The sequence below is a fragment of the Strix aluco genome, chromosome 5 (assembly GCF_031877795.1).
Source record: "Strix aluco isolate bStrAlu1 chromosome 5, bStrAlu1.hap1, whole genome shotgun sequence".
Classification (NCBI taxonomy): Eukaryota; Metazoa; Chordata; class Aves; order Strigiformes; family Strigidae; genus Strix; species Strix aluco.
Window position 1 is genome coordinate 13,458,683 of NC_133935.1, and position 25,644 is coordinate 13,484,326.

The 25,644-nt window shown below is 46.4% G+C and overlaps 1 protein-coding gene across 2 annotated transcripts; it reads left to right on the plus strand.

The window, feature by feature from the left end:
• The first annotated feature begins 4,007 nt into the window (after positions 1 to 4,007).
• LOC141924120 (single-stranded DNA-binding protein, mitochondrial-like) lies at positions 4,008 to 24,955 on the plus strand. Of its 2 annotated transcripts, XM_074826012.1 has the most exons (16): positions 4,008 to 4,340; positions 7,461 to 7,660; positions 8,540 to 8,588; positions 11,111 to 11,283; positions 11,935 to 12,056; positions 14,331 to 14,477; positions 15,268 to 15,369; positions 15,682 to 15,767; positions 16,671 to 16,841; positions 16,933 to 17,075; positions 19,694 to 19,733; positions 21,220 to 21,280; positions 22,231 to 22,371; positions 23,045 to 23,132; positions 23,374 to 23,462; positions 24,783 to 24,955. In XM_074826012.1, the coding sequence occupies exons 1-16, from the start codon at positions 4,008 to 4,010 to the stop codon at positions 24,827 to 24,829; spliced, it is 1,992 nt and encodes a 663-aa protein (XP_074682113.1). In that variant the 3' UTR covers positions 24,830 to 24,955. The 2 variants fall into 2 exon arrangements, with proteins under 2 accessions (XP_074682113.1, XP_074682114.1); XM_074826013.1 differs by lacking the exons at positions 4,008 to 4,340; positions 7,461 to 7,660; positions 8,540 to 8,588; ... (5 more) ...; positions 16,671 to 16,841; positions 16,933 to 17,075 and adding an exon at positions 19,540 to 19,589.
• The last annotated feature ends 689 nt before the right edge of the window (positions 24,956 to 25,644 follow it).

Genomic DNA, 25,644 nt, shown 5'->3' on the forward strand with positions numbered 1-25,644 from the left:
CGCGCCGAGCCCCGCCGCGCCGCGCCGCACCCCCCGCGCCGCACCGGCCGCCGGCGGGGGGCGGCTCCGGGGCGGGGACGCCGCGGGGGCGGGGACGCGGGGGGACACGCCCTCGACGCGGGGGGCGGGGCGTGCTGTCGGGGAGGCGGGGCTTGCCGCCGGGGGGCGTGGCGGGCCGCCGGGGGCGCGTTTTTGCGGGGTGTGATGAGGCGGTGCCCGCGCCGGGCTGGGGGGCAGCAGCAAGGGCCTGGCGAGGGGTCCCGAGTGCTGTGCCCCCCAGTGCCGGCTCCTGGAGGGTCGTGGGAGGACCAGGGGCTCCCTAAGACAAGGCACCCTGCCACCCCGTATGTCACCCCCTCCCGGAAGGCAGAGCTGGCCGCCCGCCTTCTGCCCCCCGGCCTGCCGCCTCCCTGAGAGGAGCGCTGAGGGGAGCCCTGTCGGGGCCGTCCGCCTGCGGGAGCCAAGGGAGTTGAGCAGAGCCGCCTCGGGGCCAGGAACGGGGCAGTCTCCCGCACCCCACATTGCTGCGGTGCAAGCTGCAAGCCACAAATCTGAAAGAGACAGTGATACTGGTCCGGTATATGCTGGTGTGTGTATACATATACACACATATACTTACGTATGTGCTATAGGAGGATGTGAAACAGTTTTCAGAGGAACAGAATCAGCTTGAAACTGAGAGATGGAGGCACAAGCACAACCAAGGCATCCACAGGCAGCCAACTTCTGTGTAATTACCATCCTCATTACGCCACCACCAATGTCATTAAGCGTCATTAAGTTTAACTTGCTTCCCTAGGACTTTCTGATTAATTGGATTACCCAATTAAGCAGGCCACAATTAAAGGGAAGATATTGTCATAAAAGCCTTAATTGTCTAACTTTGGTCCTGTTGAGCAGCTCTGAGTGTTCAATACACCATTAAGAAACTCATCACCCAATTTCCTCAACAGTGGGTTTTGCTTTTTTTTCTCTTTTTTTGGTAACATTAACGTCCATTTGCTGTGAGCTTCATTTCAGGCAGCTCCAACACCGAGTGGGCATTTTGTTTCACAAAGCCCATGCACAAGTTTACTTTGAAGAGCTATAAACTGCTGTAGGTGGTGCTTAGCAGATGGAGTTTTTCATGGAAGGTGACTGGTAAAGAAAAAAGCAACAACCCCTGCACAATATTTTGTATAAAGAAAATCCAGATTCTGCAAATACATGGCCACATGCTTCACTTTAACCATATAGACAGTGCCACGCTTCATTTTGATGAATATTTTTTTGCGTGTTGGTGATGCTAAAGTGACATCTTGTTTCTCTCCTCTCCTTCATCCCCACAGCGGTGCTGGCACGAATGTCAGTCTGTTCCCCAGCAATCCAGGCAGGGGAAACAAATCCCAAATAAAAATTCCTTGGCGACCCACATGGGCTATTTGCGGTGCAGAGCTGTTCCTGGTCCCCTTTGCTGTGCGGTGCACCAGCATTGCCCATGCATGAGGGAGGGGACGCAGCAGGGAGAGCAGCCAGTGACAGGGAGCAGAGGCTGCCAGCGCTGGCTCTGAGATACGTGAAATGTCATCACCCTCCGGGCTCTCGGCTTTTGGTGAAAAAGCCCTCATGGGACAAGAGACCTTGTGGTACCAGAGCTATTTACACTGCTTTGGCCAGCAATCTGGGCCTGCTGAGGGCACAACATTTGTTGGATACCTGCAAAAACCAAAGGCCACATTTTCTACTTCATTATTTCACCAAAATTGAAAAGACCTAGGCCAGGAGAGAATCTGACCCTTTTAGGAGGAAAAACTCTCCTTCAAAAGAAAATGAACACATCTTCCCTCCAACCAAGGGCTAAGGAAAGTGTCATCAGATCTTTGAGCAGTCCTCCAGAAAAAATATGAAATGAAAACATGGTGGCTTTTAGTTAGAACATGCAAGATGAACAAGTTGGGCCTTCTTTAAACAGCAAGCCCAACTTTTCTCCTTTATGTATCACATTCCTCCTTAGAAAGATGGATACTACCTATAAACCGTGAGGAAAAAAAAAAATCAAAAAATGTTTCAGATGGGCTTAAAAACTGTGGTCTGAACAAGTTGTAGCTATGGGGACTAAAAGCATTATTTCTTAAGATTTAAAATAAAATTTTCCTATCCAAGGCTTCAAGTACCAAACATCTGATTAATAGAGTCAGATCACAGCAGTACTGAAGTGGTCCTGTCATAGACTCTCAGCTGGCCAGATGCTGCAGAGACAGCTTTTCATAGCAGAAAGCAGCCAGCGCCGGCACTGCCGGGCTTTTGGAGCTTGCTCAAGGTAAGGTGCAGGGAGACGCAGCACTTGTGTTGCAGAAGGGAGCCTGCATGGCAGCAACAGGCTCTGTGCCTGAAAGAAACACCACAACCTCTGGGCCAGGTTCAGCAGTAAAACGGAGTTCCTGGCATGGCCTCCTAATACAGCTTTGGTGGCCTGTATCAAATTAATTGCTAGTCACAGTCTTAACAGAAAACTTCAGAGACTCGTATGGCCCTACTTTTCATTTAAAGATCGTGTTAGCAGAGCCGAGTGACCTCAGATTGACATGTCCCTTTATTTTCTGGTGGGAATTCCCCTCGATGTGTGCACATGTTGGTTTTGACAAACCCTCATCTCCTCTGGGCTGTGGCCACTTTCAATTTCTTCATGTCTTTCCAGCAGCTCTCCTCAATGCTAAGAAAAAAAGCTACTGTAACCTTGTTCCCAGTTAGTTAAAGCTCATGCTGGTCCCTCTTTGAAATGCAGGCTCACAAAGGCACAGAAAGATCCCTGTTTTCTACAGAGAGGCGGAGCAAGAGGAGACATTGACCCGTTCCCAGTGAGGAGCAGAGTGACCTCACCTGTGGGGCTGCCTTCACCCACGCAGCCAGCTTCTCCCTCCAGCTTCTCTCCTCTCCCTTCAAACCTCAAGATGGGAACCCATACAAAGACCTGTGTATGATCCCTAACTCTCTCCCAAAGTCTAGCACATTATAAATTAGGCTACTAACCTCTCCATGCAGGCTGCAACGCCTGTCCAAGCTAACATCTAAATGCAGGAAGTGAAATTCAGACTTAAAAGAAGGAAGCGGATGGCCTCATCATGACAAGACTCATCACTTATAAAAGTAAAGCCCACAAAGACTGCATCTCTGATGGGATTAACATGGAGCAGGCTGGCTGTCAGCAAACATCACCTTCCCATAGGCCCTGGGAAGCTGGAGGAGGGAAGAGCGTGCAGAAGCAAGATGACTCAGAGGGAGCCCTGGCTTCCCACAGAGCTGGTTACAGGCACAGCAAATCCACATCCACAGCAAAATCCCTCAGCCACCAGCTTTCCTAGGCACAGGCAACTGTGCACAGGTGCTGCCGAGCTCCAGATGTTTTCCATTAGCAATTGTGCAGGTGTGTGGGGTGGTTATAAATGTGCCAGGGAAGGAGAAGGGTTGTCTGTAGGGTATCTGGTAACTGCTTGGGGCACCCTCTGCTTTTACAGCTGTATGTAGTGTGGGTTCTTTTTCTCTGGTTGAGAAATTTAAGGTAGAAAAGAATGAAGGGAGGGCTCATCTGTGTTGTTCTTCAGTATTTAATTGCTTTCTTTCTATGTGTGATGAAAGTAGTAGATGAAGTATTAGCAGGTGGGGAAGTTGCCTTGGAGGCTTACAGGGTTACAGATACAACTTCTGAGTTCTATCTGACTTGCACCAACAAGGTGAAAAGCAGAATCTGTTGTTATTACGTGAACTGAATGGATTTGTATTTGCTAGTTCTGGGGTACTCTTCCTCAACCAATGCCATCAAATGACATCTACGAGTGATCAAGGCTTTTATGTATATGGGATCAGGGTGGGGTAGTACATGCAGTGATTAGAACTAATGCCTTTGCTAAGGCAAGGAATGGGATGGCTAATCTGCCTGTGTAAATAATGTCATCTTCCTCTCCCTCTGCCCTTCCTCCTCTAACAAAGCAGGCCAGTATCAGCCATACCTCTCTGTTTCATATGGTGAAATGGATGACTGGGACAACAGCGATGAATTCATTCAGCGACTGGATTTTTCCAGTTGTGGTGAAGAGAGTGAAGACAGAAGTGTAAATGAGGAGGATGCCCTGAGCTCGAGCCCCCCCAGGAGCTGTGAGTTCCAGAAGTGGCAAGGGAGCAGTCCTCTGCCAGCAACCCCGCAAAGAAAACTTGGTGAGATCTTTTTGAGCAAGACAAAAGCCTGGGTGAGTCCCACCCTGCAGTCTTCCCCAGCCGTGAGTAAGAGCTGGGGTAATGCTGAGACACCACTGCACATCACCTGGAAAAAGCTGCAGCTGTGTGACACCCCGCACACTCCCAAGGTAATGGCATTTATCTCCTTTGTGTCTGAGCAGGCAAGGTCTGTGGTGTTGCTGGGGCATCACTGCATGGGTGACGAGGGGATCTGTTGCTAGCCCTGTGGAACGCATTTTTTCAATGTTACTGTTTTTAGCCTCTACTCTTCCCTTAGAAACCTGGACCATGAGCTCCTTTGCTATGGGAGGATTATTCTGTGGGTGTGAATAGAAACCTGTGTGTGGGAACAAGTGTCTTGACTCTTTTCAAACAGTTGTTAAAACCAATTAGTTGGCATTGAGTCAGTCTGACTTAAAAACCAAAACAAACAAAAAAAAACCCAACAAAAACCTAAGCAACCATGTGCCTTGGCTGCACATGGGCCCCTCACACTCTGCTTAGGGGAGTGGACATCTGCAGCATCACTGTAGGAAGCATGCACTGGGCTCCCAGAGGGATAAATGCATCTCTCTTCAAGGAGCTTGTCATTCCAGGGGGAGCTTGGAGACAGGCAGCTGCCCTGACTGCTCTGTTCAGCACATTTTTGAATGCAAGTGAGTTTTCTCTTGAAAGAGAAAGTTAGAAATGGCATTGTGGCTGGGGTATGCTTTGTCTGGCAAGTCTGGATTGCCTCCAACCAGACTGTTGTCCAGTGATGCTGATTCTCTTTTTGTGTGAAACTGAGATGCTCAGTGAATTTGGGGAAAGTGGGACTTTGTTCTCAGGTTAGCAAATCAATGTGTGCTTGTGGAGGAAGATTAGCCTGTCTTCCTCTATGTCACTGTCCTAAAATGTAACTTATCTACTGAGCTAGTTTCTTAGGAGAATGATCCCAGCTTCTATTTTCTGTGAAACTTCTTGTATAGAATATAATATAACTGCTTTTTGTCTTCTATAAGCACAAGTGGAGACTTGGTGCCAGCTTCTCTGTTCCTAGATAACTTCTGTTGTGTGTACTGGCTTCCAGCATTCAAGCCTTGCAATGAAATGTTGCTCTTTCAGTCCTCTCTCAATATTCCTGCTCTACAGATAGACTGGTTGCTCCTTTGCTTAAGTGGTACACAGAAGATCAGTCCTTTTAGTACTTCTGAGCTAGGATTTGACTTCTGTCCCACTCCAGAAGCCTGATTACATGGAGAGAAGGATGATCCTATGGCCACATATGACCGTGGGTACTGAGGAATGGCCTGCTCCTCTCTAGGGGAAAGCAGCTCTAAATGGCATCACTTGAAGATTTTCTGGCAATGACCCTTTATAAGAAATCTCCCTGAATCTAATCTGAAAAGGGGTGAAAGGTCTAGAATCTCTTCCAGACTAGATGGGCCACTGGTACTGCAGGGTGCTTTCACTGTGTGCTCTTGTGTAGATAACATGTTGGCTGAATGCCTCAAGACATGCTGCCTGTGGCTTGTCACCTTGTAACCCATGAGCAGCAATTGCACTAAATAATTTCTTTTCATTTGCTGTGTTTGGGGAGAAAGATCTTGGTTTCCAAGCATGCTGCAAAAGGTGGGCTCTAAAGGGCCTAAATCTGGTTATAAAGAAGGCTGGGAGCATTGATCTTGGAACATTTGAAGGTGAGAGAAAGGCCACATCTAACTGCAGACAGATGAGCACTGGAGCCCCAGCTAGGATGCACGGCAGAGGAGGCAGATGATTGTATTTTGTAGACTTACCCAATCATGGAACAGATTGCTAGAGCTAGTTATGGTAGCTGCCGTACACTGTATGGCAGCAGCTATTCTCAGATGATGTTACAGGAGACAAGTCTGCTTGATTATGAAATAGAGCCCTAGTAGAGCAGATGGGAATTGCATGCATACAACACTAGGCTGCAGTGGTATTTTAGATCCCTTTCTTGACTTGTGGCTAGACTAGAACATAGCCACAGTTCTACAGAGCTTCTAGGCTGCTGGATAAACTGGGCTTGGACATGTACTGCTTTTAATAGATCCATATGCAGAACTTTTCCATCCAAGAGCAAGGAGATGCAGACCAGAGCTTGAGAAAATGAACAAAAAGCACCTTTCAGAATCATAGTACACTAGTAGCTGAACTTCCAAGTATGGTATAGAAATAGAGGGATGTCCCAGAAGTAGCTATATCCATGAGTGCAGCATCAATTAGGTGGATGCAGGATACTGCATGCAGCTCTAGGGTTTTTTATCATCAAAAGCTTTCAGTGAGAGAAGGGAGGAACTCTAGATCTGATCCTAGAGCCACACTTCCACTCACAAGAGTGAGATCACTGTTGGATCAAAAAGATATAGAAGTATCTTGATCTTCACGACAGGGAGAGTTCTAGGTTCTTGAAGGGCTTTTAACGAGAAGAAAGAGATATGTTAAAAACTGCTTTAGACCTTACACCACTTTCTCGAAGCTGAAAAAAGTGAAAAACATATTTCAAAAAGCTAATGGTTACTGAAGGGGTCAAATTACAGACAGTAAGTAGATTTTTCTGTCTTCAAGTTGAGAATGGGTGCTCCTCTGAAGTTATGCTTTACTCAGTCCAAGGTTTTGGACTAGCAGGTGAAACCCTGTCTTCTGTGGGAAGCTGAACGATAGAGAATCCAGAGGTTCCTCCTGAACTTAAATTTCTGAAACTCTGGTTTTTCTTCTTGAGAACTGTTTTCTGGTCACTTTGCCAGAGCCATATAAAGATGTTTCTACCAACCTCCCCTATACTAATGCTGTTTATTACTGGGGAACCAAAAGGAAACTTGGGTGACATTCTGTCTTGTCTCCTGACAAACCTGTCCTGACCAAACTGATGCAACAGTCAATGCTTCCATGTTAACAGAACATATGATGCAATTTCTGTGTCTCTGTAGGTGGGAAAGATGAGCAGCTGGCTCCTCTTGAGGACTGTGCTTGCCAAAATGGCTCTGCGGGCCTCACCAGAGTGAGCAGAGAATAGTCTGAAAGGGCTTAGTGAAGAACGTAATACTTTGTGGAAGAAGAATACTTTGTGGAGAAGAAAACTTAGGACTAAATTAGGGATGCAGGGTTTTAATGATTCAGCTATCCTGAGGAAGGGAGCTGAGTTCTCCTTGATTTTTCAGGAGAGCAGAGATTTTATTCTGACATAGAAGCAACAAAAACATTTTGCTGGCTTATCTACCACTTTTTTTTTTTCCTCAATACAGAGCCTGTTATCAAAGACAGCTTTTCCTTCATCTGGGACAAAGGTCCCATCCAAAAGCTTCCGACATCTGAGATTTACTCCTGGTGCTGACTTGGATGACTCTACCCAAGCTTCTCTTGTCAACATTAATCCCTTTACACCAGAGTCATATCGACAAACGCTCTTTCTTCCTAATGGCAAGCGGAAGACCAGAGGAGAGCTGTAAGTGAACTACTCTTAAATAACTAGTTGGAAGGAGACTGTTTGAAGGAGATAAGGTACTAAATGTCTCCATCATTACTTATTTGCTAACAGTGAATCATTCACTTCTATAGTATTCATTGGTGTAGAGCAAACATTAGCAGATGCATGAAGGTAATAGAAATATAAATAAAATCAATCATTTCCTTTGTTCAAAAATGTAAGTGGGGGATCAACAGCTAACCTTAATGCTATGGCTGTAGGACAGAATTGTACTTCTTTCTTTTTCAACCATGGGTAGGGTGGAGCTTGATTTGGTTATGCACATACCCACAAGTCAGAAGAAATGATGTGCATGTTTGCATGTAACACAGCTTTTAAGATGGGTGCAGGCTACTGCTGACATGCAAAAGTTCTGGATCTGGTGTGGGTTAACCAAGACACAAATTTAGTCATACCTCTACACTACAAGGATGTTCAGCTTCTGTCATAGCCTCAGCTGTTGATGCTCAGGTGGGTTATCCCCCTTGAAAGCGCAGTGGGACAGTGCTCTCCTTCACTAGCAGCCTGTTGTGCAAGATCATCTCCCATGTAGCTTCACCAGCCATAAGGTGAGCAGGAGAATGATGCCCCTGAACTGTGCCACTCTGTCCTGTGGGCAGTACTGAAGTTGGTATGCGGAGGCTTTCTAGATGGAAACAAAGATGCCCTAGCCTGGGACTACAGTCTTTAAGCCCTCAACTAGAAACTCATTGTGTATTAACACTCTACAAAATAAGTCTTTAATTAAACTATGAAGCAAGGTTTGGAGATTCTTTTGAAAAATGTTTTCATTTCAAATCTCAGTTGGATTGCTGCACTGAAATGATACATCCAGACTTTCCTGAACTTCTGTTATAGGAGGGACCCTCTACTGAGAAGCCAGATAAAACAGGAGCTACCTACAAATGTAAGTGTGTATTTCCCCCTACAGAGAGGATAAGATGCTTGTAAAGATTTGGTGCCTGATGAAATTTATTCTGCTACTGGAGTATAAATCATGGCATGATGACAGAGGATGAATACCTATGACAGAATAGTTCCAAGCTGAATGTTTTATGTTAACATTTGCTTGAGACAACAAACTCATAAATGATTCCTATCTCTAAAGGAAACTTGTACTAAAGCAGATCTGAAACTTTGACAAGTAATCCTAAAGCTCATTGATTTTGGTCAGGAGGTCTTTCTAGGAAATATAATTTGGGTTCCTCAGGGAGAACTGTATTACTATATTATTGAGTTAGCGTAAGTAGTGACTGTACCTTTGTGGATTGAAAAAGCAGGTGTATTCCTGTTGCTATGAATCAGTGTACTAAGCATCTTTGGGTATGAATGAAACATGGCATCTATATTGCAAATAATATATGGACCTGTGCTGCAAAAACCCAGACTGAGCTGAACAGCTCTGATGTGGATAAGTACCGAAGGCAGAGTTTCAGTTGCAGTAGTCACAATGGCAACCTTCTGAAGCAAGGCAGCAAATTCTGTACTCTCCTTCAGTAAGAAAATGCCCAGCTGGGGGGTGTCTGAGTGCCTTGGGGTCCACAGGAAGGCCCCACCATAGCTTACGTAGCTACAAGACAGAGAACACTCTTATAGCCCAAACCCAGCTTCTCCTGCTGTTGCCGATGTCTGTGCTCTTGCTGGCAAACCTCAGTGGGGGGGTGTGTTGGTCTGGCTGCACGGGGCAGAGTGCAAGGTCTCGTGAACCCTCAGCTGTGCTGGCAGAGGTGGGTAGCTGGTGTGGGAACCCGTGTCCCATAGCTGCTGCCTTTCTTCCCAGTTTTATCTGGGGGGAAGCTACTCATCCAGCTGCTTTCTGGAAAGTAAGCCAAGCCCAAATTAAATATCTGCCTTTGGGTGCGGTAAAAATCGCAGTTTTCCTGAGCAGCCCCTTGAAGGAAGTTTCTTGTCTTGTGCAAGTAGGTAGAATTGTTCATTGTAATGGTGAAATAATTAGGCTTACTGGAAGAATAATAGTACCCTCTAGTCGAGGAGACTGGTATTGCAGAAAAACTGATTCCATGGAAAACTACAGCTGTAGAATAAATCTGCTACCAGGTAAGATCAGGGGCTACCACAGTTATTCTTTTCCTTAGAAGAAAACCTCAAATAACTTGTGATTTAACAAAATATTATTGTGTTCGAGTGCTGATCATATTATGTAATACATATTGTGTACTAGGAGGTATCTTTTTCCTGAGCTTTTTAAGATACTGTAAAATACAGCTGCCTTATGAAATACAAACTGTTGTGAAGGGCTGCTGTTTCATATGGGCCACATCTTACTGACTGTGAGGACCAATACATTACCTCCACCCTTTAAGGTCATATACCATATACTACAGTAATTACAGCAGTGGTTTCTGTGGAAACCACTGTGCAATATGAACCACTGTCCCTGTAAGGGATGTAGGAGGGCAAAGGAAAATCACTTAGTTCACTCTCTTGTTGTTTGCTTCATGCTCCACTGCCTCTCCCTTCTTTACGTATCTTCCCCTGCCAGTAGGAATCACTCTACAAGCAGTACCAGCAGCTCCTCTTTCCCTAGTGACTATTACTGTAGCAATAATTATATTCCAGCTGTTCTGCAGGCTTTCAGCCCTTTGTGGAAAAGTGGCTCCCAGTGAGAAATCGCTGGGAATACAAACAGATATGCTGAGACCTGCTAATCTGCCATTAGTCAACAGCTGGTGCCTCAAACCTGATGAGAGCCTGAACTGATGCAGAATGTCCTTGCTGCAGGCAACCTCTGCTGCCAGAGTAAAGCAGCTCTTACATAGCTGGGGTGACATTAAGCCAGACACCAAGCTTCTCTCCTGAGCTGAAAATAGGTAGTAGCCTTTATTTAAATACAATTTCGGTACATGAGTCTAATTCAGAGGTACTGGACTTACACCTACCAAGGCTTCTGATAGGTCTTTTTGCATCTGCAGTAGCTGGGCAAAAGACAAGCATTTTGTTGTTTTCTGCTGTTCATCCCTGACTCCATCAGCCATGGATCCAGGAACTGGGCAGGGCTGCCAAGAGAAGAGATGTGATGGTAGTAACCTAAGGAGGCTTAGGCACATACAGCCAACTAGACTACAATTCTCCTTAGTTACAATTTTTACCTCTACAGCTAACAAGTCATGATTTAAAAAAAAAAAAAAGAAACAAAACCACAACAACCAAAATAACCCCTTGGCCAAATCAGACCAAGATGGCCTTTGTTACATGGTCAGAAAAAAACACAACACGCCTAAGTGAAAAGTAGGGTTTCAAGAACTGGCACACCCCTGCGCACATGCCCAGATGAACATCCAGAATGGGAGAGGGACCAATGTGGGTGCTCTGTGAGAGCAAGTGCTACACAGCTCTAAAAACATGACAGATGTTGTTATCAGAGTCTTTCAACTCATACTTGTCTTTGCTGTTTTTGTGACCTTGTAGAGATATCCTCTGAAAGAGAGCAATATGGTTTCCCGCTACAAGAAGGAGTTCCTGGAACTAGAAAAAATTGGTGTGGGGGAATTTGGCTCTGTCTACAAGTGCATCAAACGCCTTGATGGATGTGTTTATGCCATCAAACGCTCCAAAAGGCCTCTGGCAGGATCCTCAGATGAGTGAGTGTGCTAGCTAGAAACTGCCAGTTGAAATGATGGGCATGTTCTTGAGAGGTGTGATGGGGAAGGAGGAAGTGTGGATCTAAAGGTATCTGAGGGGTGGCATGAGCAAAAACTGGCTGCTGTTGCACTCCCAAGTAACAGTTGGGAGAGCGGGGGAAGTTGCCACTTTAGGCCTATTGGATATAAATGTCTGAGAAAGGGAAGAAGCCACATGTATTGCAAAGTGAGATGACAGTTTACCTGAACTCCTTGGGTCCATGCAGCCAGTCTCTTTAAAATAACAGCTGTCATAGTTAATCTGTGGTATGTTCCTGCCCTGCTGTATGGCCAGCACTGCTGACATCTGCATTGACCAGCTAGTGTTGTCCCACATGCTAAAGCAAAGTCTTTGAGGCTGCCTTTGCCTCTTTAACAAAAGACTTGCTCAGTGATTATTTTTTCTGACAGCTGCTCAGCACATTTGAGTAAGGGCAGCTTTTGCTTCAGCAGCTGTGAGAACCAGTCTGTCTTGCCAAAACCCAGGAGGAAGTCCTAAACACTTCTGCTTTCCCTTTCTCAAGCCAGGCTGCAAACCAGGGCTCCTCTCATGGTCCCAAGCAGGACCCTGGCACTCTGTCACCACTGCTTTTTCTGTGCGTGCTTCTCTAGGCAGCTGGCACTGCGTGAGGTTTATGCTCATGCTGTCCTTGGACATCACCCCCATGTTGTGCGCTACTACTCGGCGTGGGCAGAGGACGATCACATGATTATCCAAAACGAACACTGCAATGGTAAGAGCTGTGATGTTGTTAAAGGCTGAGATCTCAGGATGGGTGCAGTTACCTTCTTTTGTACTTAGACATGGGATGTTCTAACGGAGTTAAATCCAGCTGGTGGCCAGTCACGAGTGGTGTCCCCCAGGGCTCGGTTTTGGGGCCAGTCCTGTTTAACATCTTTATTGATGATCTAGATGAGGGGATCGAGTGCACCCTCAGTAAGTTTGCAGATGACACCAAGTTGGATGGGAGTGTTGATCTGCTCGAGGGTAGGGAGGCTCTGCAGAGACCTGGACAGGCTGGAGCGATGGGCTAAGGCCAACTGTAGGAGTTTCAATAAGGCCAAATGCCGGGTGCTGCACTTCAGCCACAACAACCCCCAGCAGTGCTACAGGCTTGGGGAGGAGTGGCTGGAGAGCTGCCAGTCAGAGAGGGACCTGGGGGTGTTGATTGACAGCCGGCTGAACAGGAGCCAGCAGTGTGCCCAGGTGACCAAGAGGCCAATGGTGTCCTGGCTTGTATCAGAAATAGCGTGGCCAGCAGGGACAGGGAAGGGATCTCACCCCTGTACTCGGCCCTGGTGAGGCCGCACCTCGATTACTGGGTTCAGTTTTGGGCCCCTCACTACAAAAAGGACATTGAATTACTCGAGCGTGTCCAGAGAAGGGCAACGAAGCTGGTGCAGGGTCTGGAGCACAGGTCTGATGGGGAGCGGCTGAGGGAACTGGGGTTGTTTAGTCTGGAGAAGAGGAGGCTGAGGGGAGACCTCATCGCCCTCTACAACTACCTGAAAGGAGGTTGCAGAGAGCTGGGGATGAGCCTCTTTAGTCAAGTAATAAGTGATAGGACAAGAGGGAATGGCCTCAAGTTGTGCCAGGGAAAGTTTAGACTGGATATTAGGAAGCATTTCTTTACAGAATGGGTAGTCAGGCATTGGAATAGACTGCCCAGGGAGATAGTGGGGTCCCCATCCCTGGAGGTGTTCAAGAGGCGGGTTGACATAGCACTTAGGGATATGGTGTAGTTAGGATCTGGCAGTGCTTGGTTAACGGTTGGACTAGATGATCTTTAAGGTCCTTTCCAACCTAGATGATTCTGTGATGTTTTGTCTTACAATGGAGCAAACTGCACTGGGGCTGCAGTTCCATGGAGAATCCATTAAGGGCTCATAATACTTAGACAAAGCTCTGAATGGTGCCAGTGTCTCAAGTAGTGAATATCCTCTAATTTGTGGGATTTTAAAACTGTTCCTCTATGGTGGCTGGCCTGGAAAAGTATTCCCCATGCTGATGCTTGGAGCTGCATCTGGGACTGCCCAGGTAAAACCTGATGAGTGACTTGAGAGCAGTTAAGTGCCATGTCATTCTTAATGAAGGGGAGTAATGATTTGAAGAGTGGCTACCTAGTTGAGATGAGGGCACCTTGCATCTTGGCTAGAAGAAAGGGCTCAACAGCTGCAGAGACTAAATAATGAGGTAAACTGTAAATGGGGTGCTGCAGGCAGGGTGGTACACTCTTACTTAAGTTTGCCCTTGGCCATAACACTGTTTGGGAGACATTGGAAAAGACACCTCTGGGTCCCAGAGGAGCTGAAGGTAAATATGTAGCTCTCCTCTTTCAACTGCTCCTGCAGTCTTGGGGCTCAATGATGAGTGGTGATAGCTGTTTGGGGTAATGACTTTAAATCTGGTGGAGGTAACCATGAAACATAGTGATCATTGCTGCAGCATTGATGCATTTCTTGTGTTCTAGTGGATGAACATCTGCGACTAAAGGAGAAGTAGTGAAAAGCAGGCTGATGGGGAGAGAGGCCATGGTATTTTCTAGTCCTGAAATAGCTAGAGTGCCTTAATGGAGACCCACAAGACTTTGTTTCTGTGTCAAATGTTACATTCTTCAATCAAAAATCTGCTAGTGGGAGCTTAATTTCCTTGTTCCACCATTCATATACCTGCTTTCTGCCTGTAAGCATGGCAAAAGTAATTAATTTTTCCACTGTTCACTTGCAGTAGCAGCAGCATCACTACCAGGTCAGCCTTTCTGGTGCTGTAGGTAGAACTACAGTTGCTTGGTCCTTGGCAAGCTGGAGGCAGAGTGCTCCAAGGCAATGGAAAGGCTGAAGCCAAATGATGATGTCCAGGTTTAATCACTAGAGCATATATAGCTGGTCCAGACAGGGTTTGTCACTAGCAAGCCTGCAAGTGATCTGGGCAATAGTTTCTATTAAGCTATTTCAAACATGCTGCTCCATAAAATCTGTCAGGTCTCAGACTGACTGTTTTCACCTAGGTGGGAGTCTCCAGGATGTGCTGCTGGAAAATGCAAAGCTTGGCCAGTATTTCCCAGAAGCAGAGCTGAAAGAAATACTGTTACAAGTCTCCATGGGGCTAAAATACATCCACAACTCTGGCCTTGTGCATCTGGATATCAAACCTAGTAAGTATAGCTCTCCCCTCCTTTGTTGGAGGATCCTCCAAGTGACCCTCCATGGGTAGGACCTGTATGTAATAGGTCCTTCTGACTGGACCTATTACAGTGCTTCAAAGGAAAGAGGATCTTGCCCTAAAAGGTGAATGTGTTCTGAGGGGTTTTTTTTAAATCTTGCAACTCCTGCTGCTCTAAAACCAAGCCTTCTCAGATAGCTGTAAGCATTTTACTTCTGTCTCATGCTCATCATAATCCTGTCTCATGGGAATCACTTCCATACTGGTGGAACAAGTAGGGCTGCTAATGAAGACGGAGACTTCCTTATTTGTTGCTGTCTTGTTGCACAACACTTGACCTTTGTATGGGAGAGCTGGAGTGAGAAGTATTTATTGTACCTACCCTAAGGGATTAAGTTCCTGCAAAAAATAGTAACAAGCTTTCCTCTCTGCAGCTGAGGATGGGCACCCCCAGGGCTCCCCACCACAGTCACATAGTTATGCTCTTAATAGCAGAGCTCTTCTTTCCCGCTGAAATCATGCTTGTAGCTTGGGGGCAGAGGGAGGGACAGAAAAGTTGATTACGCTGAATATTGTATGCACAAGATGCAACTGTCTTCTGTCAGCTGTATTGCTGAATATGTAAGCTGGGCAGAAAGCAGACTAACAGGTGGGAAGCATGTGCAGAATTTCTCTGACTGCAAAGCTTAGCTACGTTGACAGGTGGGATTTCTACAAAGTTGTCAGGCTGCTGCAGTCTGGCTACCGACACCACACTATTGCTAAATCTCACTGTCTTGCAGGTAATATCTTCATCTGTCACAAGCTGGCAGTTGCAGGCCCTGCTGAGCAGGAAGAGAGTGACAGTGAAGATGAATCCTCTTCTGGTGTGGTGTATAAGATTGGTAAGTTTTAGCCCCCTTCACAACTAGTGTAACATTAGGGCTGCTCATTACTGCTTGATATTGCACTGTCCTGCTGACTGAAAAGACTTGCATACAAAAGTGGTGGCATAGTACTGAAGTAATTCCTCTAAGATGACAAGTCCTAGAAAACTCAGGTGCTTGTCTCCAAGCCCAGATTCCTGAGTAGGAGCAAACTTGCTCTCTTACTCCGTATTTCCTGATTGCTCTGTTGGTGCCTATAAAATGCAGGCTTTTATTGGTGGAGGAGATCTGTATCAGTTTGCTCCACTAGTTGCTTGTTCTTTGTCTCAGGTGACCTTGGCCATGTGACATCGATAACAAACCCCCAGGTGGAGGAAGGAGACAGGCGGTTTTTGGCCAATGAGATCTTGCAAGAGGTACAGCTGCTGGCAGGGTGGTGGGGTGAACAGGGTGGTGAGCAAGTGGGGAGAGATCAACTGTATTGACATTGTTAGTCTGGCATATTCCTTACCTTATCTCCTCTTGTGTCTGGTCCAGCTGTGAAATTAGCAAAATTAACACTTTATTAAGAATAGTGTAGGCATGGGTCTTGTCATGTAAGTACTTAACATACTTCATAAGTAACTTTATCATTAGATTATTGCAACTATTCTACCTGCAAGGGATGAATAGGACAAAACCTTTATCAGTTTAGAGACATTTCATTTACCAGCCCAGCTGAGGTTAAACTGCTGGATGTGATTACCGAGGAACATAGGCACCCAGAGAAATGCCTTGTACAACAAGCCCTGATCGGGTAGTGTGTCAAGGTGGGACGCACAACACACTATTTAAGCTGACTGCAGTTTTGCCACTCTGGGCAGTGAACACAAAGGGAATCAGTATGTAACAACCAGCTTGGATGTGTTCATCAACTCGGGTATTTAAGCAACAGTGTCTTTTTGTGCTGCAAGTGCATTTAGGAACTATTAAGTCAGTATATCACATGCAGTCTTTAGTTTGAGTTGGCCATGGCTAGTTTATTGCCTTGTGATGGAGGCTGGAGGCACATATTTGTTTGGCCATCCTCTGGATTTGCTGCAGCGATCTAATGTAGGCTGCAAGCTCCCCGTGACTGGGTGAAAGCCTATGTGCTGTTAGTTACCAATACTACCTGCTATCAATGTTTTCATCCTGAAGAGGAGAAAACAGCCAACTGGGATGGTGAAGGCAGTGTCATACATAGACTTGTTTGTTTCTTTTTGAGCTGGTATCCCAACCCACCTTTGTTAGTATAGCAAGATGTTCCCTTTCTATAACTGTTTATCTTCTCTCTGCAGCAATACTGCTATTTGCCGAAGGCAGACATCTTTGCCCTCGCACTCACAGTAGCTTTAGCGGCTGGCACAGCACCGCTGCCTCACAATGGGGCCATGTGGCACCACATCCGCAAAGGCAATATCCCACCGATCCCCCAGAAACTTCCTCATTGCTTTCTTGAACTCCTCAAGGTGAGGAAGTAGTCTTGACAGGGTGGAGGAGGTTTTTCCAGTTGGCATGTGACACAGCGAGGGTTAAACCCTGAACTCCTTTGACTTCTAGCTCATGATCCATCCTGACCCAGTGGAAAGACCTTCTGCCACAGCTCTTACTAAACATCCAGTCCTCTGTCCTTCACGTGGAAAAGCTGTGCAGCTTCAGAAGCAGCTAAATGTGGAGAAGTGCAAGACTGCCATGCTGGAAAGGTAGGGCTGGCTTGGGCATGAAGGGGAGAAGACATGGGTGCAACAAGTGCTGGTCACCAGGCTTGAAAGTAGGGTGGTAGTGTTGGGAGACCTAACATGCAGAAATACCCAGTCGGCTCCTGTGCCTGGAGCTGGGAGGGTGGTGGGGCTGCAGCTGTGGTTCACCTCTGGCTTTGAGGTGGCTAAATTAGAGCAGTGAACTTGCATGTTTACTATAACCACGGGTGATGGAAAATACGGATACAATATGCAGCCAGTGGGCAGATGAGGAATCGTTACTGCACTGAGATAGTGGTCTAGCACTTGAAGGAAGAGAAGTACCAGGTGGTGGCCAACATCCTCTTTCCCCTTGCCTCCCTCTCACTGCTGTGGGCAGTAACATTTTGAGGTGCTGCGATCTAGGAACTGCCCCACCACCCCTCTTAGTGCAATAGTCAACTGGGGAATAGATTTTCCATGTAGACAGGAGAGCATATGCTCTGGGAGAGCAGCAAGCATCAAGGAAAAAAGGCAATGGAAAAGAAACATTTACCTTTGTGTGCTACATGTATGTGAGCTACATGTGGCACTGATCTAAGGTCCACCAACACAAATATCTGAAACAATCGGGGGGAAAACTGAGCTAGGGATGCCTCATACTGGTGCCAGTCTAGGTGTTCGTTGCTGACCTGATGCACAGTTTTCTTTGGCAAACCTTCAAAGTTGATCTGTTCTGAAGTAGAAACTCTAGAGAAACCTACAGTAATCTTCATGTCACTCTCTAGGGTCAAATGCAATGCTGGAGTACTGCAGTAACCCTCTTGTGCAAGATTGCTCATAGTTTTTCTTCTGTAGCTGATGGGGATTCATGCATGATGTGGTTTTCTTCCTCTCCTCTTCCTTCCATCTCCCCCCTGCAGGGAACTTAAAGCAGCCCGCCTTGCCCAGACCCTCATGAAGGACCAGCCCTTAGGAAGTGCCAAGTTGCAAGAGTCTGAAACCTCTTCTAAGCAGAGCAGCAAGCGCCTGGTGGGAGGGAAGAGCTGTCGCTCATTTAGCTTTACTTTGGGTTACTGAACTTCTGTGTTGTCTAAAATGCTCTGGTGGCTGAATGGCCCTGTGAAAGCAGAGGGTCTGCACAGATCAATGCCCCATATTAGCTCTCCCTGTCGTGGTTTTTGGTTCCTTCATTAGTTATGATGATATGTTGGCTGAGGGAATAATGACTAGCTTACAAGTGTGAGATCATGGGATTTAAGATTATTGTCCTCAGTCTCTTACCTGATTAATTTCTTGTGTAACTGGTCTCATTCTAGACTTGGACTAGCTTTGCCATACAAGGGAAAGGATGGCATTTCCTCTACTCACTTCCCTCTTTGGTTGGGCCCTATGACTGATGCTTTTGTGGTCTTAACGCTCTGGCCACCTGCATATCTATAGAGGAGAGATTGTGGCTGTACATGGAGACAGCACCTACAGCTGGGTCCTCCTAGAAGTGAGGAGGTAGAGATTATGGCAGACACATTTTATCTACACATCAGGAGACAGACTAGTTATGTAGTAGTCCTGGTGGACTTGGGCTGCAGTTAGAGCGGCATGTCACTGAGGGGGACAAAGAGGAAAAGGGAACACTTTGAGTAAGGGGGCCTTCCTTGTGGAAGTCAAAGGAAAGCTTCCCCTCCCTTAACTTTCAGCAACTGGCACAATGTCATATAACTGATGTGGTTAAGCTTTTGCAGACTAGTTCCTGATGCCTGACTTGTTTTATGTTGATCGGCAAGGACTCTTTGCTTGAAGTGGGGGGAAATGACTGTCATATGCTGGTAGGTGGGTCTGTGTACCATTGCCCTGCCAGTATCTTACATGTGGTGCAACGGCCTGCCTGCAAACTGCAGCCTTTCAGCAAAGATGAGAGGAATCATACCGGGCATTTTAGGCCTTGTCAGTTTTTTGGAGTTGCCCATGTAAAGTGTTATTAAATCTCAACCCCCTGCTTACTGTAAGTTTGAGTCCTTGCTGGCTGCATGTCTAGCTGTGGTAGTTGGACATGAACGTTGACACTGTTATGGGGGAGAGTGTGCAGTTAGACTCGGTTATTTTCAGGTTTTACTGAAGTTTGTTTTCAAGTGTTGGATAGTGCCGGCTTTTAAACTGTTAGATACTATCCTTTAAGAAGCGAAACGTGCAAATAAAGATTTTAATCCTTTTACCTACGACGGAGTGACTTTTTCTTTTTCCCTTCGGGCCTCCCTCCCCGCCCGCCGGCAGCTCCCCATCGCCCGCGGGTGGCCGGGGCAGGCGCTGGCCGCCGCTGGCGGCGGGAGGCCGCTCCCGCCCGTCCCCACATGGCCGAGGGCCCGGGCCCGCCGGCGGTGCGCCGCCCTCTCCCGCCCCCCCGGGCCGCTCGCCGCGGCGGCTCCCGCAGAGCGGCCGGCGGGGCCGAGGGGCGCGTTTCCGCCCGGACCCGCTGTGGGCAGGACCCAGCGGTTCCCTTCCGCTTCCGGCGGGGTGCGGAGGGCGCGGACGGCCGGACGGGTGCGGAGGGCGCGGGCGGCGGGGCCGGGGCGGTGGGGTCGGGTGCTGGCGGCGGGGCCGGGGCTCCCTCCGGCGCTGCTTCAGCCCTGCTTTTCCCTCCGCAGGCGCGGCGGCGAAGGCATGTTTCGGCGACCGGCGTGGCAGGTAGGGCCGGGGGTGGGGGGGGCGGCGAGGCGTGGGTGAGGGTTTAAGGGCTCCATGAGGGAGCGGCGCTCGGGGCGTCCCTCGGCCGGGCCCTGCGGCCCCAGCGGGAGTTTGGCCCTGACTTTACCTCGCCGGGGTGCCCGCAGCGCGGGGGGAGTTGCTCGGGGGGCCGGGGTATTGCTAAAAGCCCGCCCGCCGCGGGGAGGGGAAGGGAGGGGGCGGCGGCGAGGAGAAGCAGCTCGTGCCCCTCCTCAGCCCGCCGCGGGGCTTGTAATAACTTTCTCATCGCGGAAGCTGTTTTTTCGCTGCCGTCCTCAGTCGCAGCGTTATAACTGCGGGGTGCGGGGGTGACCGAGGGTCGTGGAGCCGCTCGCCTCGGCGGCCGGAGCAGCGCCCGCGGGGCCTGTGCTGTGCCACCGGCGGGCGGCTCCTCCTGCACGGACGAGCTGAAGCTGCCGGTGCCTTCACCGCAGCGCCGCATCTGCCCTTAGATAAAAAGTTTGAATTCTGCCACGGGCTTGTCAGGTCGCAGGTGTTATTTCGGTCATTTCTCAAAAAATATGCGGCGTTACCCGTGAAGGAAAGAGGGAAGTTCTGTTTGTGCTTGTACTGTACAAGAATACAAGTGCTGGACCTCGGTTACTCAGGTGCTGGAAGAATGATGTATTAAAAGATCCGATTTGTGTCTGGCATGAGTCTTAGCTGATTTGCATATACATCAATGAATATGACATGCTAAAGAACTTCTGGTTTACAAGTTGCATTTCCTCTGGTTTAGCTCCTCTGTTCAACACAGTCAGTCTTGCCTTCCTTTAACTTTTGCAAAGGGATGAGTTTATCTTCCAGTTCCTGCACATGGGTCTCTTGCAGGGGTGTTCCCAGGCTTTTCTTTCCTCCTTTCTTCTAGGACATGATATTTGCCAGCATCAAGTCAGTTCCTTTTCTTTTTCTTGCCTGTGTTTAGCTGCAGCACTCAGGTTTTTGTGGCCTTGATTTGCTGTTTGCTTGGGAATGAGGGATTATCGGTGCATCATACCGCTTATGGCAGCGGATAGATGTATGTCTTGGGTGCATCTTGTTAGTCTCTGAAGTAGAAAGTTGATAAAACTATCAAAACTGTGTTTGTTTCCAAAAACTGAAGCCCAACCAACTAAATAATCCCTCTGCTTCAAACTTCTCTCTCTCCTATTATGTATGACAGGAGAGCAGTAGTTACTGCATGTCCCACAAATAATTGCTGGAGATGTACCTTTGGGCCATGCTTTTTCCTAAGCAGCTTTTTAACCCCAGTTTAACCAGATATTCTTTGAATAATCCTATTGGCTTCATTTAGCTGAATGGATTTCTTCCCTCTGGCCCCCCATAAGTCACCAGAAAAGAATGTACTTGCAAAACGTCTGTAAGTGTTCAGAAAACAAGGTGTAAAAGCATGTGAATACTGTTCATACTTTGTGTCTTGAAAACTAACATCTCTCTGTTCCTTCAGGTGCTTCGCCAGTTTGTAAGACATGAGTCTGATACAGTTGGCTCATTGGTACTCGAAAGATGTAAGTATCTCCTGAGATGAAACTTAGCTGTTACTCTTTGTGGTTTTTATCTCAGTTTTAGAATGGCTGAAATATGCCAGGAGAGAAACAGATAGAAATGGTAGATCCTGAACGCAGTAACTAAGAACGTGCTGTTTCAAAGAAGCAGACTCTTAAGTAGCTTCCTATCTGGTCTTTGTCAAGTCAAGCAGCCCTTAAGGGGGAAAAGAAAAAAGCCGTGACATGGAGTACAACCTGTAAAAGGCAGGTGGTTGTGCTTTATAAGTGTCAGTGAATCGAGTATGCTGTTGTTGTGTTTTCTAATACCTGCCTTTAGGTGTCTCGTGCTTGTTTCTCAGACTCCCATGTGCCTGAGTGCTGCTGCCCCGGCATGATTTGCTCCAGGTGTACACTTCAGACTGTACCATTTGGTTCATGGGCTCACTGTGCAAGAGTGATGCTTCCCTGACCTCCTCCAGTTGTCCTTGAACAAGGAGAAGGAATAAATTGTGTCCACCTAGTCCTGGTACCTCTGTAAAAAGTAGTGACCCTCTAATTCAGAGGAGAGGGTGTAACGATGCAACTTTGTTGTTTTAAAGGTACTGTTTTAAGGACAAATCAATGTAATGCTATGGTTTTATCGTAATGAAAAAAACAGAAGTCAAGGTAAGTAAATGCAAAATAGTCTCAAGTGACATTTGTATGTGTCTGTGAAAAAGATGACAAAGAAACAGAAAGAACAAAGAACGTTTAGCTTTCTAAATGAGCTTATTGAGCAGTGATAGCAATAGTACAGACACAGTCAACCATCTGCAGGGCCTGAATAAGCCAAAAGTCACAAGAGCTTGCAAAATGGTTAGGAGGTGCAGAAAGTCATTGATCTGGCCCTTGACAAAAGCTGCCAACTTACAACTTGCCGTGATTAGAAGCATCATAAATCACCTGGATATGTATTTACTCTTGCGTTTCAGCCATGAATCGTGTTCAGTTACTCGGTCGGGTTGGACAGGACCCTATCATGAGGCAGGTGGATGGAAGAAATCCTGTTACCATATTTTCCCTTGCAACTAATGAGATGTGGCGAACAGGGGAAAGTGAGACAAGCCAGGGAGGTGAGTCTGCAATGAGCAATGTGCTTCTGCCATGTCTGAGGTCACGTTTGCATATTCAGTAGCACCCTGCTTTGTCCTTGGGCTGTTGTGTAAATCTCTTGGGTGCAGGAAAGTTCCTTTGAGGTCAGTAGAGATGCTGGTGCATTTGTGTGTCTCTTAGTGATCCTCAGCAGCACATACTGAATAGAGATCTGCATGTCGACCTTCCTCTGGAGGAAAGAGCATTGAGTCGGCAGCTTCTCACTGTTGGGGTTGCTAGAGGTGTAGCACGTTCCATGCTCTTATTTGTATTCCAAGAGGAGGGGAAAAAAAAAAAAAAGATACACTTTTCCATTAATTCTTCCATCAGTCTGCAACTACAGATGTCTTTTTTTTTTTTCTCTAACTTTGTTCAATGTGTAGTATGTGAGGGGAAAAAAATTCTAGTATGAGCACTGGCTTCCGGGAAAACTGATCACTTAGTTTGAACTGTGCGTCTGCACAATACCTTCACTTGGACACAGATGAGTGGAACATTGAGTTCTAGCATGGAGCGGGAGATTGATTGCTAGTATACTTCCGTTACCAGATCACTTCTCATAATTTGAGAACACCCACATGTTGAGACTAATTTCTGAGGCTCGCATCAAAAAGAGGATGTGGCATCCAACTTTGTTATTTTTATGTAACTTAGGTGATATCAGTCAGAAGACGACATGGCACAGGATCTCTGTCTTCAGACCGGGCCTCAGGGATGTTACGTATCAGTATGTGAAGAGGGGGTAAGTGAATAACAAATGTGGTTGAGGATTTAATGCTTTAATAATTGATTGATGTAATAATTACGGTGACCAGGAGCTATACTAAGGTAGAAGTGCCATAAAATAAGTTAGCAGACCTGCTACAAACAACTGATGCAAAAGCTTGTGTGTTCAGAATCAGATACAGAGGAGAAAACAGCAGTACAGTTCTCTGACTAGAACCAAATTCTTGATTTTTTTTTTTTTTTTTTTTTTTTCTCAGTGCTCGACTCTATGTTGAAGGAAAGATAGACTATGGTGAATATACAGATAAAAACAACGTGAGGAGGCAGGCCACAACAATTATAGCAGGTAAGAAACAACATACCAAGGCCTACCTTGCCCTAGTAAAATGGAGAGGGGGTGGAGGACCTTTGAAGTAGAGCTTGATTTGTCTTTATCCTCAGTATCCACACTTGGGGATTTTGAGAGAGTGAGTAACTGTACCACTAGATGTCCTCTGTGTCTTCACAAGCAGTGCCAGAAAATGAAAGCACATAGTTGCAAACTGTTGCATCATTTGCTCACACAAACCAGTTGGTGCAGGAGGTAGATGCTGTGTGTTTTAAGAACACTGGTATGTAGTACTTCCAGGTCAGGCAGATGCCTTTTCTAAGCAGAGTTCATCTCGGTTTGGCAGGGAATTTTTTATTCCTGTTTAAGACCGGAGGCTTCACCAACTTGAAGGACCTCTGTTTGTGAAAGATGTTTTCTGTGGGGATAACTTGATGGAAAATTTAGGAAGACCTCAGACTGGTAGCCAGTGGTAGCAAGAAGGGCACAGAATGGATAGGGAGTAGACTTGTCACTTGGGTAGACACAATGAAGAGAACTGGGACTCAACTTTTTTCTTGAGCCTTTAAATAGCGTGAGCATCCTACATCTTTACTGTGGGTACAGCCACTATCTTGTGGCTTTTGAGGGAGGGCTAAAATAATTGGGTAGTAGAGCGAACATTTCTGTTACACAAGTATATCTAAAAAAACTGGGCCAGAGGAGAAGGAAAAAAAACCCAACCACAATTCTGGATATTTCTGCAGCCTCTTTAAAACAATACTAATCAAACTTCCAGATGAACAGTTCAGCTAGCAGTGCTGTAGGTTGCTCTTTATAAATAGCTGGAGGGGAGAAGTGAGTATCTTTTTTTTTTTTTTTAATTAGTATTTATCCTATCAGTTTCTTCTTCGTGTTCAATATCCCCAGTCTCAAGATGCTTTAGAAATTACTGAGGCTTGATGAAATACGAGCTTCCTATAGTCCCATAGGCTGATGAGATGGTAGTGCATACTGAAAATGACAAAATAAAAAGGAAATAAGCTGTAACTGATAGAGATTATAGTCAAAGAATTAAACCGTTATTTTAAAATGTTTCTAGTATCTTTGACTGTTCAGCAGCTTTTCATCAGGTTTAGCACACTTGTTTCATAGTGTATACGATCACCTTCAATTGTCAACTTTCTGGGGAGACAGAGCTCGAATCCTGTATCAGACACTGTTTTATTTTATAAACTATTCTGTTTGAAATACAGGTCTTTGCAGCTTATTTTAACACAAATAAATTGTCTTTGTGGATATGCAGGCTTGCACCAGGGCAAAACAATTTTAAAGATTAAATTTTCTTTTTCTTTTCAGATAATGTGATTTTTCTGAGTGATGGTAGTATGAAAGAAAAGGTGTGAGGTCATTAGTGCTTGGACCCAGGCCATTTCATTCCTTTTGTTTTACAGTGCTTCATAATCCTGTAATCGTGTCTATTGCTGTAGTTTCTTTAAAAAATAAATAAAATGTTTGATACCTATAGGGTATATGTGGGTGTTTTGTTTTGTTTTCCTGTGTGCTTTCTCTCTGTTCATCATCGTTTGGATTTCTTTCTTTTTTGTTCTTCCCTAAGAGAAAAGGTAATATATCAGGCAGCTATATTAATTCTTGAGCTGATGAAAATATAAATGGAAGTCACCCTCTGCATCTTCAGCCATTTTCAAACCTTATATCCTTGGCTGCCTTAACAGTCTCTCTTCTGTTTTGTGGGGCCTGACAGCCTAGTCACCTCTCGCTGTTAACATCCCTCCTCTGTTCTGAGTGTCATTCGCCATTTTTCCTTAACTAAGGCAATCTGACAGTAAGTTTAAAGCAGAGCCATTGACTGACCTCAACTGGTGCTCAGCTTGAAGTTTCTCTGTCACAGGCCTGGAGAAGGCTGCCTGTGCATTTGCGTCTGCCCTTCACTGATCGTAGCATTTGATCAAGTCAGGTGTTGTCTTTCACCAAACCCTGTGTTGGCACTTGCCGCATGAAGACTGCGATGACATCAACGTTCTCATCGCAGTACCTTGTTGGGGTGCTATGCCTATCCTTTGCCATCAGGAGGAGCTGGAGGAATGACTGCCTTGGCTGTTCCTTTCGAGAGGCCTGCAATAGTGTGTGACAAACATTCCTGGTCCAGGATTCTCAGTTAATGTGGGAGTGGCGTTTATTTCGTCTTTGACTTTTATTG